The sequence below is a fragment of the Epinephelus fuscoguttatus genome, linkage group LG2 (genome assembly GCF_011397635.1).
Source record: "Epinephelus fuscoguttatus linkage group LG2, E.fuscoguttatus.final_Chr_v1".
NCBI lineage: Eukaryota > Metazoa > Chordata > Actinopteri > Perciformes > Serranidae > Epinephelus > Epinephelus fuscoguttatus.
This window is the reverse complement of record NC_064753.1, coordinates 39609695-39629965: the sequence shown is the minus strand read 5'-3', so window position 1 is coordinate 39629965 and position 20271 is coordinate 39609695. Positions and strand designations below refer to the sequence as shown.

Sequence of the window (20271 nt, the reverse complement as noted above, 5' to 3'; positions counted from 1 at the left end):
AACATTAAGAGATCACCAATGAATCTAAGGTCTGGCCTGAGTAATGGTGTAACTCTTCAATAATTCTGCTACATACTTTACAAAGTAATGACTGACCACCTACTGTGTGAGAAGCTGCAGTCAAATCACTGAGCTGTGCTGCAGCGAACAAGACACAAATAACTTGCACAGATTGTTTTCCTTCATTATGCACGTACAGCGGCTGTTGTGAACGTACTGTACTCATATTTTTCCTTTACCATCAAAGTGGAAAGAAATGCCTTCCATATGTGACATTTAGAAAAAGAACATCATATTGTGATTACTGTAATTCTGTGCATTTTAACTACGCCATCCAGACAACAGCAAACATTCAATAACTGTTTAAACCTGCAGTAACTGTTTTCTGGCCTTTCCTAGGCAGCACAACAAATGGTTTATCTAGGCATCAGGACGACACATTAGCACTGAACTGAAGTTGTGTGTGTGGACAGTGATGAATGTAAGTCTGATATTTACTCCTCTTTAAAAAAATACTTCACCTGCAAAGTGACCACTTGTACATCATTAACTCACCACACGCTACGTTACATTCATAAGGAAAGCTGTGTTTTTCTGCAGTCATTGGGGACCATGGTTAACAACTTAAAACTATATCAAAACACTCGTTTGCAAACTCTCACACAACTCTTGCAGTATAACCCACATCTCATTTATCCAGCTGTATGCTCAGTACTTCCCAAACACATGCATTTTTGCTAAAGTGTTATAATATACAACACTTCTGCCTATGAGTAGCGTGTTCTGAATATGCCCGAGCATGTGTGTGCATATGAGCCCTGTTTGAGCACAGTTCTAATGCGCTGTGCATACGACTATTTGTACTGACATCAGGGTATGAAATTAACAAAATATTCTGGGGGCAATTTTGGCCCCCACCGTCTAAAAAATGGGGGCATTTTCAAAATGTTTGGGGGCCATCAAAAAATTGTAATTATGTTCTAACAATAAGCACATGAAAAGCAAAACCAACTAAGATAGTGTCTTCACTCTTCAGTAGAAACCACTATAAATGAAATAAATAATGGGTTACATAAAGTTATGGTTGTAAAATATCACTCAGATTTCCTATAATTCAACCAGTTTAAATGTGATGATTTAACCATTAATCAACTGATAGCAGTATTAATGTTTCACCACATTACAGTTACTTTTACTGTTAAAAAGGCCAAATTACTATAAATTCCTTAGATGCAATCCTGGAAGTAAGTTAATTTAAAATTTAACATTCATTCTACCTTAATTTTTCATTAATTTGTCATTGTGTAGACACAGATCACCCAAGAAATGGTTAATTTATACTTATGGTACAGCAAAGCCTCCTCCCCTTCTCTGTCAGATTACTCTCACGTAATCAGTGCAATCTCATTGATTATGTCTGGAAAATGAGTTGTAGACGTGACGGTAAATTAATTTAATGAAAATAAAATTATACTTTAATGTCAGATTGTAATACTGTTAAAAATATAAATACATATAGTTGTTTCGAAAACTGGGGGGCAATTTTGGCCCCTGGAACATGGCTTCTGGGGGCATTCTTGGATAAATTGCGGGCCAAATGGCCCGTGGCCCTTGCTAATTTCTGACACTGACTGATATACATTATAATAGTGCATGTGTTTGTGCAAGTGCAGGTACTGCGCACACAACTGGATAAATGAGACCTGGACTATACTGCACGAGTTGTGTGAGAGTTTGTTAATTAATGTTTTGATGCAGTCCCAGTTTACTTCAACTCATGAGAAATGTTTGCCTTTTTTGGATTCTACCTTCACCGTGGAGGCATGCAGAGTTTTGCTCATGCATTCAAGACAACATCGGTGAGTAACTGAAATACAAATAGTCATTTTACAGGTGAAGTGTTTCTTTAAGCCCAGTTTTAATTACTATCTCCTAAGAAATATCTGGCCATTTAGCTGGGAAAAGATCCACTATGTTCACCAGCTATTTGCGAACTTTGTCTATTTGTAGAACTGAGGATAACTGCATAGTCAGACAATTTAACCCTTTCAGGCTACACAAAGTAACTGTATCCACTTCTAATATAAAAACAGGATTACAGCAGTTTTAAATGATAAGCACTGCAAGAATAATACATGTTCTGGAAAGTCTTTCCAGCAAGAAAAGTTGCACAAAGATCACAGATGCCATGACAGTTTTCACATCTTAATTACACACTTAAACACACATTTTTAACGCCTTCCGTAACAAGTCCACAGAAATGTTTTACCCTCATGAGTTAAGCTAAAGATTAAAAAGATAAATACGTCAGATTAAGGATAAGGAGGCTGATTGTTCAGCACTTAACAACAAAATCATTAATTTGAGATGACCTCACACTGACTATTGAACAGCAGCAATTAAAATGTTCTCCATGAGTGCCTCCAGACTGAAAGGCAGCTCAGAGGGCGAATTAGGTTCTACTGCGGCCTCTGTCAAAGCCAGCTTTCCTGGAAATGTTTGTGACAATTGATCAACTGTTTCTTGAATTTATTCACCTCAAAATGACTTTCCAATTAATATATAAGCTGTGATTAGATATGCTGTGTAATGTTTGAGTATTCTTCAGGATATTTCTGTCTGTGTTTCCGCAGCAATTAACTGAACTTGAAATGAGTTTCTATTTTGCAGTTTGGCCTCTATGACTTTTCAGGAATTCTCCTCTGAACATTAAAGGGTGGCCTGTTTATGAGTAGCCCATCTATGTGATAATATCTAAACCACTCAGCTCAGTGTGACCCTCCACATTCCACATAAATAACACCTACGGACCAAACCTCTGAAGCAGCGCGAGCAGTCGAGGCCTGCGGGACAACTAAAGCCATATACAATGGAGGCCTTGTCCTGCAGTCCGTGTAAGAGATAAAACAGAGAAAATGGGGGGAAATGCTGGCATTTACAGCAATGAGATGAGATGGGGAGACAAATATCAGAGGTCATGCGAAGAAAATGATCAATGCAGATTTAGCGGTCAAAAGACAGGGACACGCCAGTGAAGAGGGGGGTGGGGGTGGGGGTCTCTGGGTGTTGTCTCAGTCTGCCATGTTCTGTCAGCAACAAACAGATTTTAATTGTCACTTCCATTCAGTCAAGAGTTCATTCAGTGTGTGACTCCAGCAGACTTATTAGCACTCATAAACTGAATGAGAGTCTGCAGCTACTCTAGAAACCCTGTGAGGATGTGCTCTACCATGTTGACAATGATAATGCCATCAGGCTGATGTTTAGCAGGCATGACGTCACACAGTTTAGCATATTAGCATCTGCCAATAAGCACTTAACACACAGTCAGTCTGTCTGTCTGTCTGTCTGTCTGTCTGTCTGTGCTGTGCTGTGAGGCTGGGCGATATAACACTATATACCATATATAGATATATTTTCAAGGGAGATATACATTTAGACAACAGGTTTATATCGATATAGAGTCAAGTTGCATTACATAACACATACCAGTGAGCAGCTCTCCTCTGTCACACTCTCTGCACACCTCCGCCCCACTCACTTACTCACTCACAAGTTCTCCAGCAACACTCAGACAGACACAGAGCTGCTCCACTGTTTAATCTGTCTGTTCATTAGTCTACAGTGCGTCATCGGTCTGTATGTTGCACATGCTACGCTAAATCAGTCTGTGAGATGAATGAAATTACCACAGCACACATGCAATCTTGCGCTGTGCTGCTAGCTTGTGTGTGAGGTGGATAGCACGTCACAGTGACTCTTGGTAGTTGAAGTCTATTTTGTGACATAGAGACAGCCAGTGCCTGGATGCAGGCAACAGATCTGTTTAGGAAAAGGCAGTGAGAACACAGACGTTTCATATACAAAACTATGAGATTTGTTGAATAGCCTAAATAAATAAAAAGATTTAAATCATTTTCTAGCACTAGATTCATTTGAAAGATCTTGGAAAATGACTTATTAACTCCCCCGACAAAGATTTTTAATTGTTTCAAACCTACTTAATACTTTTATAGTCATGTTATAGTTTTGTGTCCTGTGCTGCAAACCTTTAAACCTGTGTAGCATTAAAAACGTTAATGTACAGCCCTGCTATTTATTTGATATCATTTTCCATTTACATGTTGTGCAGGTGCATATCTTCAAATAGGGGAAAAAATCTCTATCTTTGCATTTTATTTTGAGTCTGTTTTTATTCAAGCGCTTGTGACATCTCAAATGTGGTTCTGACTTGCAACTGAAAACATAGAGCCCATTTCATAGAAAATACCAAGATATATATCGTGCATCGCCAGTCAGAAAGAAAATACACGCTATGAATTTTTGTCCATATCGCCCAGCCTTAGCATTTGGCCATAAATCAAAGTAAATTAAAATAAACTAGTCCATACCCATTGGTAGCTTTGTCACCTTCTACCTATGCCAATCCTCCATGCCTATGTGCAGTTTCACATAGATTGACCACGTCAGTGAGTAGAAAAACGTGGGACAGACAGAATGACTGACTGACAGAATGACACACTGACAGTTTCCGTGATTATGTACAGCATACCATACCATGACTTAGTCATACCAAAAATTAGAAAAAAAACCCCAACAACATTGGTCCACAGGGGGAGCCACAGCGATCAGTCGCATTTTAGCCATTTTTAAGCATTTTTCTGTTGTTATAGCGCCACCCAGTTGCCAGTTAGAGTTAAATTTCTCCAGTCACCTTGAGGCGTCCTGTTCTACATATCTTCCAAGTTTAGTAAAAATCCATATGGCAGTTAGGCCTAGATAAATTAGCTCTCTAGCGCCCCCATTTTGTTTGATGGGGTCAATAATGGAGGGGTCCCCTCAGATTATGTGTGGTCATATGCCTACAAAGTTGCGTGGTGATGGGTGAAACCCTTGAGATGTTATACACCTTTATGTGATGAGCCACGCCCTCCGCAATATTCATTGCCTTATAGAAGCTCAGTTTTAGTAAGTTTTCCAACTTTTGCCAAGAGGGAACTTTAGATATTGGTCCCTAGATTATGTTCACCCAGTTTCATGCAGATCGCTCAAACTTCCTAGGAAGAGATCGATTTTAAGTGTTTTTCAAAAAAATTCAAAATGGTGGAAAATCTATATAACCAGAAGTTATGGGTTATTGAGGCAAATTTGTTCCTCATGAGGAGAGGCATCTCTGTGCAAAGTTTCATGTCTCTACGACATAGGGGGCATGAGATATGCCCATTCAAAGTTTGCAATTTCAATCGGTTGCTATAGCGCCCCCCTTTGGCCAATTGATGTAATATTGCTGCATTCGCATCCTCCCATGACCCTCTACCACTGTGCCACATTTCACATGGATTGACCAAGTCAGTGAGGAGAAAAACGTGGAACAGACACACAGACAGAGTTTTCTTCATTATATAGTAAGATAAATCAATAAAAAAATACTATTACATGATGATGGCGCTAGATGCAATGCCAGGAGGATCACCTGTGGGGAACACAAGCTACTGCATCAAATTCAGTGGCAACCAATTCAATAGTTGTAAATATGTTACTTAAAACCGCAAATGTTAACCCCCAAAAGAACTGGAGAAGTCGAACAAATCAACAGACATTATAATTCATAGTCCTTCATAATAATAATAATTCCTTTTGATATAAACATCTAGACCAAAAACATGTGGGAAATGGTGCTTGTTAGCGCCGAGACAATTCTCTGTTGTCTCCTTTTTAATTACCATCGCCCAGACACGCAGGCACGCACACACAAACACACAAACCAATGGCCTTTGTGTAGCGACCTCCCACAAGTGTAAATATCGCCCTGCGGCCTTTTTTTCCCTGGTAGAGTCAAGAAGCTACAATGCTGTCAAGTAGCTGAACACCCACTAAATGAATTCCAGATGGCTGGAGCTGAGAAACTGGGGCAACTATGGTGAAATATCTCAGACATTTAACACATGTCATTTAACTCTCACACAACTCTTGCAGTATAACCCACATCTCATTTATCCAGCTGTATGCTCAGTACTTCCCAAACACATGCATTTTTGCTAAAGTGTTATAATATACAACACTTCTGCCTATGAGTAGCGTGCTCTGAATATGCCCGAGCATGTGTGTGCATATGAGCCCTGTTTGAGCACAGTTCTAATGCGCTGTGCATACGACTATTTGTACTGACATCAGGGTATGAAATTAACAAAATATTCTGGGGGCAATTTTGGCCCCCACCGTCTAAAAAATGGGGGCATTTTCAAAATGTTTGGGGGCCATCAAAAAATTGTAATTATGTTCTAACAATAAGCACATGAAAAGCAAAACCAACTAAGATAGTGTCTTCACTCTTCAGTAGAAACCACTATAAATGAAATAAATAATGGGTTACATAAAGTTATGGTTGTAAAATATCACTCAGATTTCCTATAATTCAACCAGTTTAAATGTGATGATTTAACCATTAATCAACTGATAGCAGTATTAATGTTTCACCACATTACAGTTACTTTTACTGTTAAAAGGCCAAATTACTATAAATTCCTTAGATGCAATCCTGGAAGTAAGTTAATTTAAAATTTAACATTCATTCTACCTTAATTTTTCATTAATTTGTCATTGTGTAGACACAGATCACCCAAGAAATGGTTAATTTATACTTATGGTACAGCAAAGCCTCCTCCTTCTCTGTCAGATTACTCTCACGTAATCAGTGCAATCTCATTGATTATGTCTGGAAAATGAGTTGTAGACGTGACGGTAAATTAATTTAATGAAAATAAAATTATACTTTAATGTCAGATTGTAATACTGTTAAAAATATAAATACATATAGTTGTTTCGAAAACCTGGGGGCAATTTTGGCCCCCGGAACATGGCTTCTGGGAGCATTCTTGGATAAATTGCGGGCCAAATGGCCCGTGGCCCTTGCTAATTTCTGACACTGACTGATATACATTATAATAGTGCATGTGTTTGTGCAAGTGCAGGTACTGCGCACACAACTGGATAAATGAGACCTGGACTATACTGCACGAGTTGTGTGAGAGTTTGTTAATTAATGTTTTGATGCAGTCCCAGTTTACTTCAACTCATGAGAAATGTTTGCCTTTTTTGGATTCTACGTTCACCGTGGAGGCATGCAGAGTTTTGCTCATGCATTCAAGACAACATGCGGTGAGTAACTGAAATACAAATAGTCATTTTACAGGTGAAGTGTTTCTTTAAGCCCAGTTTTAATTACTATCTCCTAAGGGAAATATCTGGCCATTTAGCTGGGAAAAGATCCACTATGTTCACCAGCTATTTGCGAACTTTGTCTATTTGTAGAACTGAGGATAACTGCATAGTCAGACAATTTAACCCTTTCAGGCTACACAAAGTAACTGTATCCACTTCTAATATAAAAACAGGATTACAGCAGTTTTAAATGATAAGCACTGCAAGAATAATACATGTTCTGGAAAGTCTTTCCAGCAAGAAAATTTGCCCAAAGAGCACAGATGCCATGACAGTTTTCACATCTTAATTACACACTTAAACACACATTTTTAACGCCTTCCGTAACAAGTCCACAGAAATGTTTTACCCTCATGAGTTAAGCTAAAGATTAAAAAGATAAATACGTCAGATTAAGGATAAGGAGGCTGATTGTTCAGCACTTAACAACAAAATCATTAATTTGAGATGACCTCACACTGACTATTGAACAGCAGCAATTAAAATGTTCTCCATGAGTGCCTCCAGACTGAAAGGCAGCTCAGAGGCGAATTAGGTTCTACTGCGGCCTCTGTCAAAGCCAGCTTTCCTGGAAATGTTTGTGACAATTGATCAACTGTTTCTTGAATTTATTCACCTCAAAATGACTTTCCAATTAATATATAAGCTGTGATTAGATATGCTGTGTAATGTTTGAGTATTCTTCAGGATATTTCTGTCTGTGTTTCCGCACAGCAGCAATTAACTGAACTTGAAATGAGTTTCTATTTTGCAGTTTGGCCTCTATGACTTTTCAGGAATTCTCCTCTGAACATTAAAGGGTGGCCTGTTTATGAGTAGCCCATCTATGTGATAATATCTAAACCACTCAGCTCAGTGTGACCCTCCACATTCCACATAAATAACACCTACGGACCAAACCTCTGAAGCAGCGCGAGCAGTCGAGGCCTGCGTGGACAACTAAAGCCATATACAATGGAGGCCTTGTCCTGCAGTCCGTGTAAGAGATAAAACAGAGAAAATGGGGGGAAATGCTGGCATTTACAGCAATGAGATGAGATGGGGAGACAAATATCAGAGGTCATGCGAAGAAAATGATCAATGCAGATTTAGCGGTCAAAAGACAGGGACACGCCAGTGAAGAGGGGGGTGGGGGTGGGGGTCTCTGGGTGTTGTCTCAGTCTGCCATGTTCTGTCAGCAACAAACAGATTTTAATTGTCACTTCCATTCAGTCAAGAGTTCATTCAGTGTGTGACTCCAGCAGACTTATTAGCACTCATAAACTGAATGAGAGTCTGCAGCTACTCTAGAAACCCTGTGAGGATGTGCTCTACCATGTTGACAATGATAATGCCATCAGGCTGATGTTTAGCAGGCATGACGTCACACAGTTTAGCATATTAGCATCTGCCAATAAGCACTTAACACACAGTCTGTCTGTCTGTCTGTGCTGTGCTGTGAGGCTGGGCGATATAACACTATATACCATATATAGATATATTTTCAAGGGAGATATACATTTAGACAACAGGTTTATATCGATATAGAGTCAAGTTGCATTACATAACACATACCAGTGAGCAGCTCTCCTCTGTCACACTCTCCGCACAGCTCCGCCCCACTCACTTACTCACAAGTTCTCCAGCAACACTCAGACAGACACAAAGCTGCTCCACTGTTTAATCTGTCTGTTCATTAGTCTACAGTGCGTCATCGGTCTGTATGTTGCACATGCTACGCTAAATCAGTCTGTGAGATGAATGAAATTACCACAGCACACATGCAATCTTGCGCTGTGCTGCTAGCTTGTGTGTGAGGTGGATAGCACGTCACAGTGACTCTTGGTAGTTGAAGTCTATTTTGTGACATAGAGACAGCCAGTGCCTGGATGCAGGCAACAGATCTGTTTAGGAAAAGGCAGTGAGAACACAGACGTTTCATATACAAAACTATGAGATTTGTTGAATAGCCTAAATAAATAAAAAGATTTAAATCATTTTCTAGCACTAGATTCATTTGAAAGATCTTGGAAAATGACTTATTAACTCCCCCGACAAAGATTTTTAATTGTTTCAAACCTACTTAATACTTTTATAGTCATGTTATAGTTTTGTGTCCTGTGCTGCAAACCTTTAAACCTGTGTAGCATTAAAAACGTTAATGTACAGCCCTGCTATTTATTTGATATCATTTTCCATTTACATGTTGTGCAGGTGCATATCTTCAAATAGGGGAAAAAATCTCTATCTTTGCATTTTATTTTGAGTCTGTTTTTATTCAAGCGCTTGTGACATCTCAAATGTGGTTCTGACTTGCAACTGAAAACATAGAGCCCATTTCATAGAAAATACCAAGATATATATCGTGCATCGCCAGTCAGAAAGAAAATACACGCTATGAATTTTTGTCCATATCGCCCAGCCTTAGCATTTGGCCATAAATCAAAGTAAATTAAAATAAACTAGTCCATACCCATTGGTAGCTTTGTCACCTTCTACCTATGCCAATCCTCCATGCCTATGTGCAGTTTCACATAGATTGACCACATCAGTGAGTAGAAAAACGTGGGACAGACAGAATGACTGACTGACAGAATGACACACTGACAGTTTCCGTGATTATGTACAGCATACCATACCATGACTTAGTCATACCAAAAATTAGAAAAAAAACAACAACATTGGTCCACAGGGGGAGCCACAGCGATCAGTCGCATTTTAGCCATTTTTAAGCATTTTTCTGTTGTTATAGCGCCACCTAGTTGCCAATTAGAGTTAAATTTCTCCAGTCACCTTGAGGCGTCCTGTTCTACATATCTACCAAGTTTAGTAAAAATCTATATGGCGGTTAGGCCTAGATAAGAAATGAGCTCTCTAGCGCCCCCATTTTGTTTGATGGGGTCAATAATGGAGGGATCCCCTCAGATTATGTGTGGTCATATGCCTACAAAGTTGCATGGTGATAGGTGAAACCCTTGAGATGTTATACACCTTTATGTGATGAGCCACGCCCTCCGCAATATTCATTGCCTTATAGAAGCTCAGTTTTAGTAAGTTTTCCAACTTTTGCCAAGAGGGAACTTTAGATATTGGTCCCTAGATTATGTTCACCCAGTTTCATGCAGATCGCTCAAACTTCCTAGGAAGAGATCGATTTTAAGTGTTTTTCAAAAAAATTCAAAATGGTGGAAAATCTATATAACCAGAAGTTATGGGTTATTGAGGCAAATTTGTTCCTCATGAGGAGAGGCATCTCTGTGCAAAGTTTCATGTCTCTACGACATAGGGGGCATGAGATATGCCCATTCAAAGTTTGCAATTTCAATCGGTTGCTATAGCGCCCCCTTTGGCCAACTGATGTAATATTGCTGCATTCTCATCCTCCCATGACCCTCTACCACTGTGCCACATTTCACATGGATTGACCAAGTCAGTGAGGAGAAAAACGTGGAACAGACACACAGACAGAGTTTTCTTCATTATATAGTAAGATAAATCAATAAAAAAATACTATTACATGATGATGGCGCTAGATGCAATGCCAGGAGGATCACCTGTGGGGAACACAAGCTACTGCATCAAATTCAGTGGCAACCAATTCAATAGTTGTAAATATGTTACTTAAAACCGCAAATGTTAACCCCCAAAAGAACTGGAGAAGTCGAACAAATCAACAGACATTATAATTCATAGTCCTTCATAATAATAATAATTCCTTTTGATATAAACATCTAGACCAAAAACATGTGGGAAATGGTGCTTGTTAGCGCCGAGACAATTCTCTGTTGTCTCCTTTTTAATTACCATCGCCCAGACACGCAGGCACGCACACACAAACACACAAACCAATGGCCTTTGTGTAGCGACCTCCCACAAGTGTAAATATCGCCCTGCGGCCTTTTTTTCCCTGGTAGAGTCAAGAAGCTACAATGCTGTCAAGTAGCTGAACACCCACTAAATGAATTCCAGATGGCTGGAGCTGAGAAACTGGGGCAACTATGGTGAAATATCTCAGACATTTAACACATGTCCCGTTGATGCCAGAATCACAGTGCGAGTCTTTGACAGTCGCAGCTGACTGTGTCGTTCACACACACGCACACACACACACATACGCACTGTGCTGTAAAGAGATACAGACAAGCACACAGATATGCATGCAGTTTAATCTAACTGTATTTTGGTAGTTGGAGGGTTTGTTCAGGCAGTCTGAATGCCATCTTTCTCAACGACTCACCAACAGGTCACAAAGGTGGCATTCAGACTGCCTGTTCTCTTGTAAAAGGAACAAACCTTCCAACTACCAAAATTAGGAATTTCCTTAACTCTTAGCTCTTTGTTGCCATGCTACTATTACACCATCAAACACGTAAGAGTTGAAACATATGAAGCTGCTGCTCTATGAAGTCTGAATGATCACCAAATGCAGCACTTAAACTCCATGGCCAGTCATTCGAAACACAGCACAGCTTTCATTACATGTTTAACAAAGCTCAATACACGCAAATGGCTTTGGAAATGATGACTGACATTACAAATGACTACTGACAGACCGTTACAGGGAGCACTGGCACTGGATTGCTGCTTGGAGAAAAAGGAGCAGAAGTTGGATCTGTGCATCCCTAGTGTAAGTCGTACACTTTGTCAGGTGTTTGTCAGGTGACCTGCAAAAAAGGTGAGTCACAGGTGGTATTTTGTCTTAATTTTATTTCCAGGTTCAGTTTTGGGTATAAAACAGAACATGCGGGACATATCGCGCAATGATAAATACATCCCAGAGACCGTTGCTTCAACCCAGCAGCACAGAAGATCTATACAATCAGCACAGTTTCAAGGTGGACAACCAAGATTAGTGTCATCAATTCAGTATATGACCAAATGTCTCTCCTTTAGTTCCTCAGTCTGCAGTTCCAGCAGAATATTATGATGTCACAGTGAAGTTGACCTTTGACCTTTGGGGTATAAAATGTCATCACTTTGTCATTTTATCCTACTGGACATTTGTGTGAGATTTTGTCATAATTAGTGTTTGAAATTTTTAGTTACGGTCAAAATCATGTTTTGTGAGGTCACAGTGACCTTGACTATTGACCTTCGGCCACCAAATTCTAATCAGTTCATTCTGGAGTCCAAAGGGATGTTTGTGCCAAATGTGAGGAAATTCCTTCAAAGCACTTTTTGAGATATCCCATTCATGAAATGAGACAGATGCAAGATTACAGTGACCTTTACCATTGACCACCAAATTCTACTTAATTTATCCTTGACTCTCAGTAGATGTTTGTGCCAAATGGGAAGAAATTCCCTCAGGGTGTTCTTAAAGGTGTTATTACATTCAAAAAAATGCAACGGACAAAGTCACAGAAACCATAACCTTTGACCACCAAAAAAATTGGACACTGGTGCCAAATTTGAGGAAATTCCCAAAAGGCCTTATTGAGATATTGCGTTCAAGAGAACAAGATAGAAGTGAAGTCATAGTGACTGTAACCTTTGAGACCACCAAAATCAAATCAGTTCATCGCTGAGCCCAACGTTTGCGCCAAATTTGAAAGAAAAAAAAAAATCACTCAAGGCTTTCTTGTGATATTACTTTCACAAGAATGAGACAGAGGAGGTCACAGTTACCTTGACAATGGAATTATGACCACCAGAGACTTATCATCATCATCTTCATCGATAAAGCTACAGTGCGTAACTTCCACAGGTCGGTAAATGTCCGTTTCACCCAAGCCACTACTAGAGGAGATGACACAATGCTGATTAAGCCGATCGGCTCCTCTAACATCTCGCGGTATTTTTCTATATATATCATTTTTAGTTTGCGTGTCAACCGGCGACATTCTCGCACTGGCGCACAGGAAATGCTTCCTCACAACAAGAAGGGAGGGGGAGGACGAGTGGAGTGTGTCATAGCAAGAGGTAGAGCACAGGTAGAAAGAGAAAGCAACATGGCGGAGAAGCGGCCGAGACGCGGTTCAGAAGTGGATCTTACCACAAAGAAAAAGCCTGGACGTTCGGCTGAAGGTCTATTAGCAAAGAAGGAAAGTGACCGACGGAGAAGGCAAACAAGGACTTGTATTGGTGTCGCTTTTCCTCGGTGGAGAGCCCTGAAGGAAGAAATTGGGCTGAGGGCAGATGCGGCTGTTGCCTTGCTGCTGTTGGATAAGTAAGTGACTTGGTTTATAATTATATTATGAGTAGTATGTGTTGCTGTTACATGTACTGGACCTAGTACTTTATTATTTTCTTGGAAATGGTGCTATGAACGTAATGTAATGTTAGTAGCCTGGTGTTCGCCACATTGTGTAGCGCTGTGTACACGGTGTGAAGCGAGTGTTACTCTGTGTACGGTGTGTGGCGACTGGCGAGTGTTACTCTGTGTACATGGTGTGTGGCGAGTGTTACTCTGTGTACATGGAAGTGCCGCCGGCTTATTAGTTGTAATAATGCATTATCCGCTGAGAGGCGACAGAAGTTACGCACTATAGCTTTAAGTCCAACTGGACATTTGTGCCAATTTGAAGAAATTCCCTCAAGGCGTCCCAGAGATATTGCGTTCACGAGAATGGGACGGACAACCCAAAAACACTATGCCTACAAGCCATGGCTATCACCAGCGCAGAGGCATAATGAGAATAATAATAATTTAATACAATGTTTTGAACTTTTAATCCCCTGACTACTTGTCAAGTTTGTCTTGTGTGCTACTTAGAATATAAGACCCACTTTAATCAGGTGCAAACTAACAGGCACATTAACTGTAGAGATGTGCTCCTCAATATTGTGAGCGTGAGCAAAAAATAGGACTTGTGATTTCAGGTTGGACTGCAGATCTTGTGTCACCGGGTTGGGATGGGTTGCAGACCTAATTTGCGGACGGCGGGTGGGTGCAGTTACGCCATCACGAACTGCCCCCGTTCGTGAGTAGGTACTCTGCCCTCGTGAATGTGCAGGTCAAGTATATGAACAAGGTCAGCTGTGTGCGTCCCTGTTTGAAAGCTGTCATCCTTTTCTTCAAGATTCAATGTGGCATGAATGCGGAGGTCATCACTTCTCAGGTACAACAGAAACTCTCATTTTATTTTGTCTTCCATACATATAGTGAATGGACTGCACTTGTACAGCGCTTTTCTAGTCTCTAGACCACTCAAAGTGCTTTTACGCTATGAGTCACATTCACACATACATTCACACACTGGTGGCCAAGGCTACCATGCAGGGTGCCACCTGCTACTCAGTAACCATTCACACACACTCACACACCGTGCTAACAGCCATTGAGAGCAATTTGGGGTGCAGTATCTTGCCCAAGGATACATCAACATGTGGACTGGAGGAGCCACAGATCGAAGTGCTAGTCTTCCAATTATTGGATGACCTCCTCTCCCTCTGAGCCACAGCTGTGCCACACAAATAGTGTGTATACACATACGTATTGTGTGTATACACTATACACTATCAAAATGTTCATGGATATCAATTGTGCTGAGGACCCGTACATGAATGCCTCTAAAAAGTTGAGGGCACAGGCAAAAACACCCACTCAGTCACACATCAGACAGCAGTGTAGTCATAGCATGTGTGGCACTCACTCTAGGAAGCGGGTGATATACTGGCGACTGCAGCGTGACCACCTGGGCTGGGAGGTGCCGTACAGGAGCTGTGGAGACATGACGAAAGGTCGTTTCCCAATGGGTTCACAGTCATTACCGTTGCCATCATGCTGAATCCCAAAGCTGCGACATAAAAGCACATCCCACAGAGAGGGGAATTACAATGAGTAGGTGCAACATGGAACACAAACTTCAAAGTAAAGCCAATGTTAATGCTTAAATTACAACATTTAATATTAATCTGTTTTGCTGTGGGTGCAACAGAGGTGAGATAAAAAGGCATTACAACAACAAAAGAACGTGTGCACAGCAGTGATATGAGAAAGCTAATGTAAACAAACTGTTCACTTCTTACAGTATGTATGCTTCCTCAAAGGCTGTGGTGGCTTTATGTATGCTTCGTGCTCTTTCAAGCTACAAAACAGCAGCAAGAATGACAACCACAGAGAGAACTGAGCAGCTGATTTGGTGCCTTCAAAAATGTCTGCACTAATGGCAGCTAGATGCTAATTGAAGTAACCTGTAAAATAAAATTTAAATGTCCCACACTGTGCTCATCTTCAGGTTCATACTTGAATTTGGGGGTTTTATGAGACCATGTTTGTCTCTGTCTGAAACAGTCTGTTTTAGCACCTTTTCTTAAAGTCTCCTTCCCAAAAAAAGCCCAGTCTGCTCTGATTGGTCAGTTTTTCTTGGTTTTCCACATCTGTGCTCTCTGCGTCTCTGCACCCAAGATAACAAACGGCACTATACTGGCACTTTCTACCTCTATAGACCCTTTCACTGCTGTTATGTTGCCTGGGAAACAGCTTTGGTCTCTGTTTACTTCCTGTCAGTTACCAAGAAAACCACAAAAGAAGGAAAGATCATCATATCAGTGACAGCATCCAAATTTTGCATTGGTGCCAGAGTTTGGTGTCAGTTATATTAGTTCAATGTGGCAGGCAAAGCGAATCACACTGTAACCCTTCACATCTGTGTTGTTTCACCTTTGACTAAAAAATTCGTACACAAAATTAAAAAGCACCCTTTGTGTGACACTGACTGACGTTTTTTCACTAAATGTGCATGTTCATTTTCCTTGATATGCTCTGTTAGCAGCCAGTTAGCTAGCCCAGGTCTGTATGCTAATGGGTCATGTTTCATAAATTGTAAATTGGGTCTCATTATTAGAAAGTTACAAAAAACAAAAAAACATGTGTTTTTAAAAGAAAAATCTGTAATATTGTATTTTTGAATGCTGGAAATAACCTCGGTGTGTGTGAGTCAATTGTTGAAGCCTGAGTAAATAATTTGTTGTCCTTGTAGGAAGGACTGTTTACTATCATTACTGTTAATCATTGTGTCTTGAGTGTTTTGATTACTTTGCACCAAGTGTAGCAGCGCTCCTGTTTTCATTGTATGCATTACAATGACAATAAAGGCTTTCTGTTCCTGCTTAGCATTCACACAATTGGTTCCTGCCAATCCAGGACCTGTTCATGCATTAAACACAAAACACCCTGAGCATACACCCAGAGCCAGCTGCAAACCATACACACACACATATGGTGGAAAATAAAGCAAGGTACGTCAGGCTCAGCTGAACAACAACAATCAAGATGAACAAATACAATGAAGTTATCAACCACACACTGTTGTCATTGATTGAAGTCAAGCTGAATCAGTCTGAGGAGAATGGGACTATAATTGCAAACTGCATGTAGAGCTGGTAAAGGCTAGACAGAGTCCAGGAGGCAATGTGAGCAGAGCATGAAGTAAGACAATCATCTCGGCACAGTTCCTCAAACAGATTTGTGTTTTTATTTCTAAACACTGCGGTTATTATGAACAATCAAAACACAGAGGGCAAAAATTGAATTTAAATTGGAGGGGCATCTAGGGTCCTATTTTCTATAGTGCATGACGCAAGTGCAATTAGGGTGTGCCCAACTCCACTTTCGTAAGTTAAACGGCGCATAATCTGGGTCCAAAGTGAGGCACAAGGGGCAAAAGGGTTGTGTTTAGTCCTTTATTTAATCCCCGGTGTGTTTTGGGCATCACATGAATTCAGCCAATCAGTGTGATTTCCCATCCCTTTTAAAATCCAGGTGCACCTGCACCTGGAGCACGGATATTTACATGGTGGACTAGGCAAATTTAGAAGTGAGCAGTTTTCTGCTGAGAGTAACTCACTAAGAGCTGTAATGTCACTGCAGAAAAAAAGCAAAGTTTAAGCATGAAACAGGCAACAAAATAATAATTGTAGTTATAAACTTGACAGAGAACACAGAGTCAAACTTATCACACAAAGCGCACAATGTTTCTCTTAATGGGGATGCACTTGCCTGACAAAAAAATGAAGCTGTAATTTGTACAGGCCTGCTGAGATTTCAGATCAGCAGGCCTTTAATATAGTGACACAGAACTGCAGTGTCCCTTTAAATAGCAGAAAAACCTTGACCAGGTTTTTGTTGGTCATTGGGGCAACTGGTTACTGCTGCCTCAAAATAGCAATGTGCCAACGATGCGCCTAACCACACAGCATTTTAAGACTTAAACACCAATGGGCACACAGATGGACGGAAGTATATTTGCTACTTAAACAACGTGAGCGCTGCTCGCAAAAATTACAATCAGTCTGGAACTAGTAATGACAGTTGCGCTGCACTCTGCCCAGTTTTGCGCCAGGTGTAGGATAGAGTCCATAGTCTCTGTGCGGTGCGCAGGATTTGTGTCTGTTACTATTCCTGCTTTGAAAATCAGGGTGTTCTGTAAACCAAAACCAATAGCTTAGTTGTAGTATTGTCTATTTTTCAAACAAGTAGTCACAGTCATACAGATAAACATGGCATCTGCCTGTATTTGTGTCCTCTGTCATAATGAACTGTATATAAATATTTGCAATTTGCAAGGGGCTGCAAGTGCTCTCAGCTACCTACAGAATATTAATTAAGGGCTTCCATGGGTTTAGCTCATATAGAATTGGTATGTTACGAAGGCAAGTTATGTGCTTTCACACCAAATCAAAAGCAAAAATAATTAACAGCTTTTTAAATACACCCAGAAGTGATTTAAAATATAATTTGTTGGGGATGGTGTGAAACGGCTCCTGCTTTAAGACTACCTTTAGAATATGGCTTTTGGCTTTTGCTTTTGTTCCTGTCTGAGGAAGCGTACGTGTTTTTGATGGTTTACATGCCATTTGTTTCCTTTAATTACACCGAGTCTGTTGTGGAGTCATTTGAGGAAAAAAAAAAATCCTTAAGCACAAATTTAAAAAGTGGTAATTAAGAGGCTGAAAGAAATAAGATTAAATAGCAGTAATGAGCAACAGTGTGCTAGTTTAATTAGGTGGCTTTGCGACAGCTGATGATGCAGAACAACCACCGCTCCACCCAGCTTGGTCTTGACAAGGTGCTGGGAACATCAGTAAGTCCAAACTCTGTGCACTTGCATCTATGCAGTGTTTTATTTTATGTGAAGCTTTCAGTTTATTTGAGCTTCATCAGAACAGCTGATAAAATCTACTAGTAACTGTCAATTCAGCTAGAAAAGGTCAGCGAGAAAGGAGAAGCAGTGAAACCTTACTTGTGTCCCAGCTCGTGAGCTACAGTGAAGGCCAATGGGAGGCCAGTGTCCTCACTGATGCTGCAGCTACGATGTGCCTGACACATCCCCGCCACGTGGGACAGACCCAGAGTCTCACAGGGTGTGTTGATGGCTGCACAGATGTCCTTCCTATGGGAAGTAACAAAATGGAGTTGGTCAGATGTCAGTCGTTTCAGAATGTAACATGACAGACAACATGTTGTAGATTGTAATTACAAGATGATGAAGAACTAATAAAAAAAAAAAGATGCTACTAGCCACCATTTTCTTGTAATAAATCTGACAAATCCCCATTACATCATACATTAAAGCATCAAATGTATGTTTCACATGATCTGAAAAACATGTAAGAACTATTTTCTTTACTTACTTTACTTTTATTTTTATTATAATTTCTAAAAGAAAACAAAAAAAGGGTCGAAAGAAAAGAAATTTCAAATGCTTTAAAACAATAGCACAACCCAAAACCTAAATAAAGTATATCCCATTATTTTACTAACATATTTTCAACAATCTAAACAGCAAACATTTTTTACTTAGATACTAACTTGCTTACTGCTCACTATTTCAATCTGTTGCACTTCAAGACTAGTGAATTTAAATTTGAACACAATTACAGAGAGAATATTTTTAATATTCACATGCTCAATACATTTTTCTCTGCAATCAAACAGTAGTTCAAATCTTAAATTAAAAGTAAAAGCCCTTTCAAGGGAGTGGAAGGGAGTGAAGCTATTCATAACCAGGCCGTCTGATATTTCCTTAGAGCTCATAGATATGTCTCAACTTAAGTAATAACAGGAGATATGGAGCGTGAGCCTTGTGAGGTTCAGTGTCAAGTTTTTTTTTGTTTTTTTTTTAAAGATATTTTTCTGGGCATTTTTAAGCCTTTATTTGATAGGACAGATGAGTGTGAAGGGGGAGAGAGAGGGGGAGTGACATGCAGCGAAGGGCCACAGGCTGGAGTCGAACCCGGGCCGCTGCGGCAACAGCCTTGTACATGGGGCGCCTGCTCTATCCACTAAGCCACCGACGCCCCAGTGTCAAGTTTTGTATTGGCAGAAATATAGGTTCATCAATATGAGCCATAATTAACAAGATAAATTTAAATAGGATAAACAACAAAATGGGCCCTAGTTAGAGCTCTGATTCTCTGCCCCAGCCTGACTGGACCCAACCTGCCGTGTTTGGGCGAGGCTTGGCTGTAATTTCTCATTATGGCCTCTGGGCCTGAATCGGGCCGGGCTCTCACCAATAAAGCAGTATTTTGTTTTGTTTCTATGAAACTGGCAGCTCTTGTGCATAAATGGTAGGAGTTTTAATGGACTGAATAAAGAGAGAAATAGAAAGAGAAAGAGGTGGGGACTGCGACTAAAAGAAGGAAAGTGACAGAAATACAGAGCAATATAGTGGAGAACTGGGGGACAGAGATAAAACACGCGAGGAAGAGTGACGGAAAACGAGAGAAAGAGAGAGGGGCTGCATAACGCCTTGGTTAGCAGTGTGTCCTTCTGCCTTCCCAGCGGTGCGGCAGATGTGCGTAACATGCAGCAAAGAGTGGTGATCATCATCTGTGCACAAGACAACATGCTATTGAAATAAAAGAAGAAAGAGAAAAGGGAGAATGTTGGTGAAGATTCTTAGTCATCTTGGTCATGTTAATCCTAAGTGCTATATCGTAGACAACTGGACTTGCTTGAGTTTCTTGAGGACGTTTCACCTCTCATCCAAGAAAGTAATAAATATTACATGTTATAATATTAAAAAATATATAACAACATTTCTTTTCCAGTAGAAATTCAGGTTTTTAATCAGGCTTGGGTTCAAAACTGTTGCTGTGGGCCAGGCTCAGGTCAGGCTGGGA

The 20271-nt window shown here is 40.3% G+C and overlaps 1 protein-coding gene across 1 annotated transcript in view; it reads right to left on the bottom strand.

Moving 5' to 3' along the window:
- Positions 1-20271, bottom strand: part of LOC125882438 (A disintegrin and metalloproteinase with thrombospondin motifs 7) — a 118162-nt gene that overhangs the window by 66014 nt on the left and 31877 nt on the right. Inside the window, exons 7-8 of the mRNA XM_049566130.1 lie at positions 18387-18536; positions 14796-14939 (exon numbers count right to left, since the gene is read on the bottom strand). Coding sequence (XP_049422087.1) covers positions 14796-14939; positions 18387-18536 — 294 coding nt within the window. The remainder of the gene's footprint in view (positions 1-14795; positions 14940-18386; positions 18537-20271) is intronic.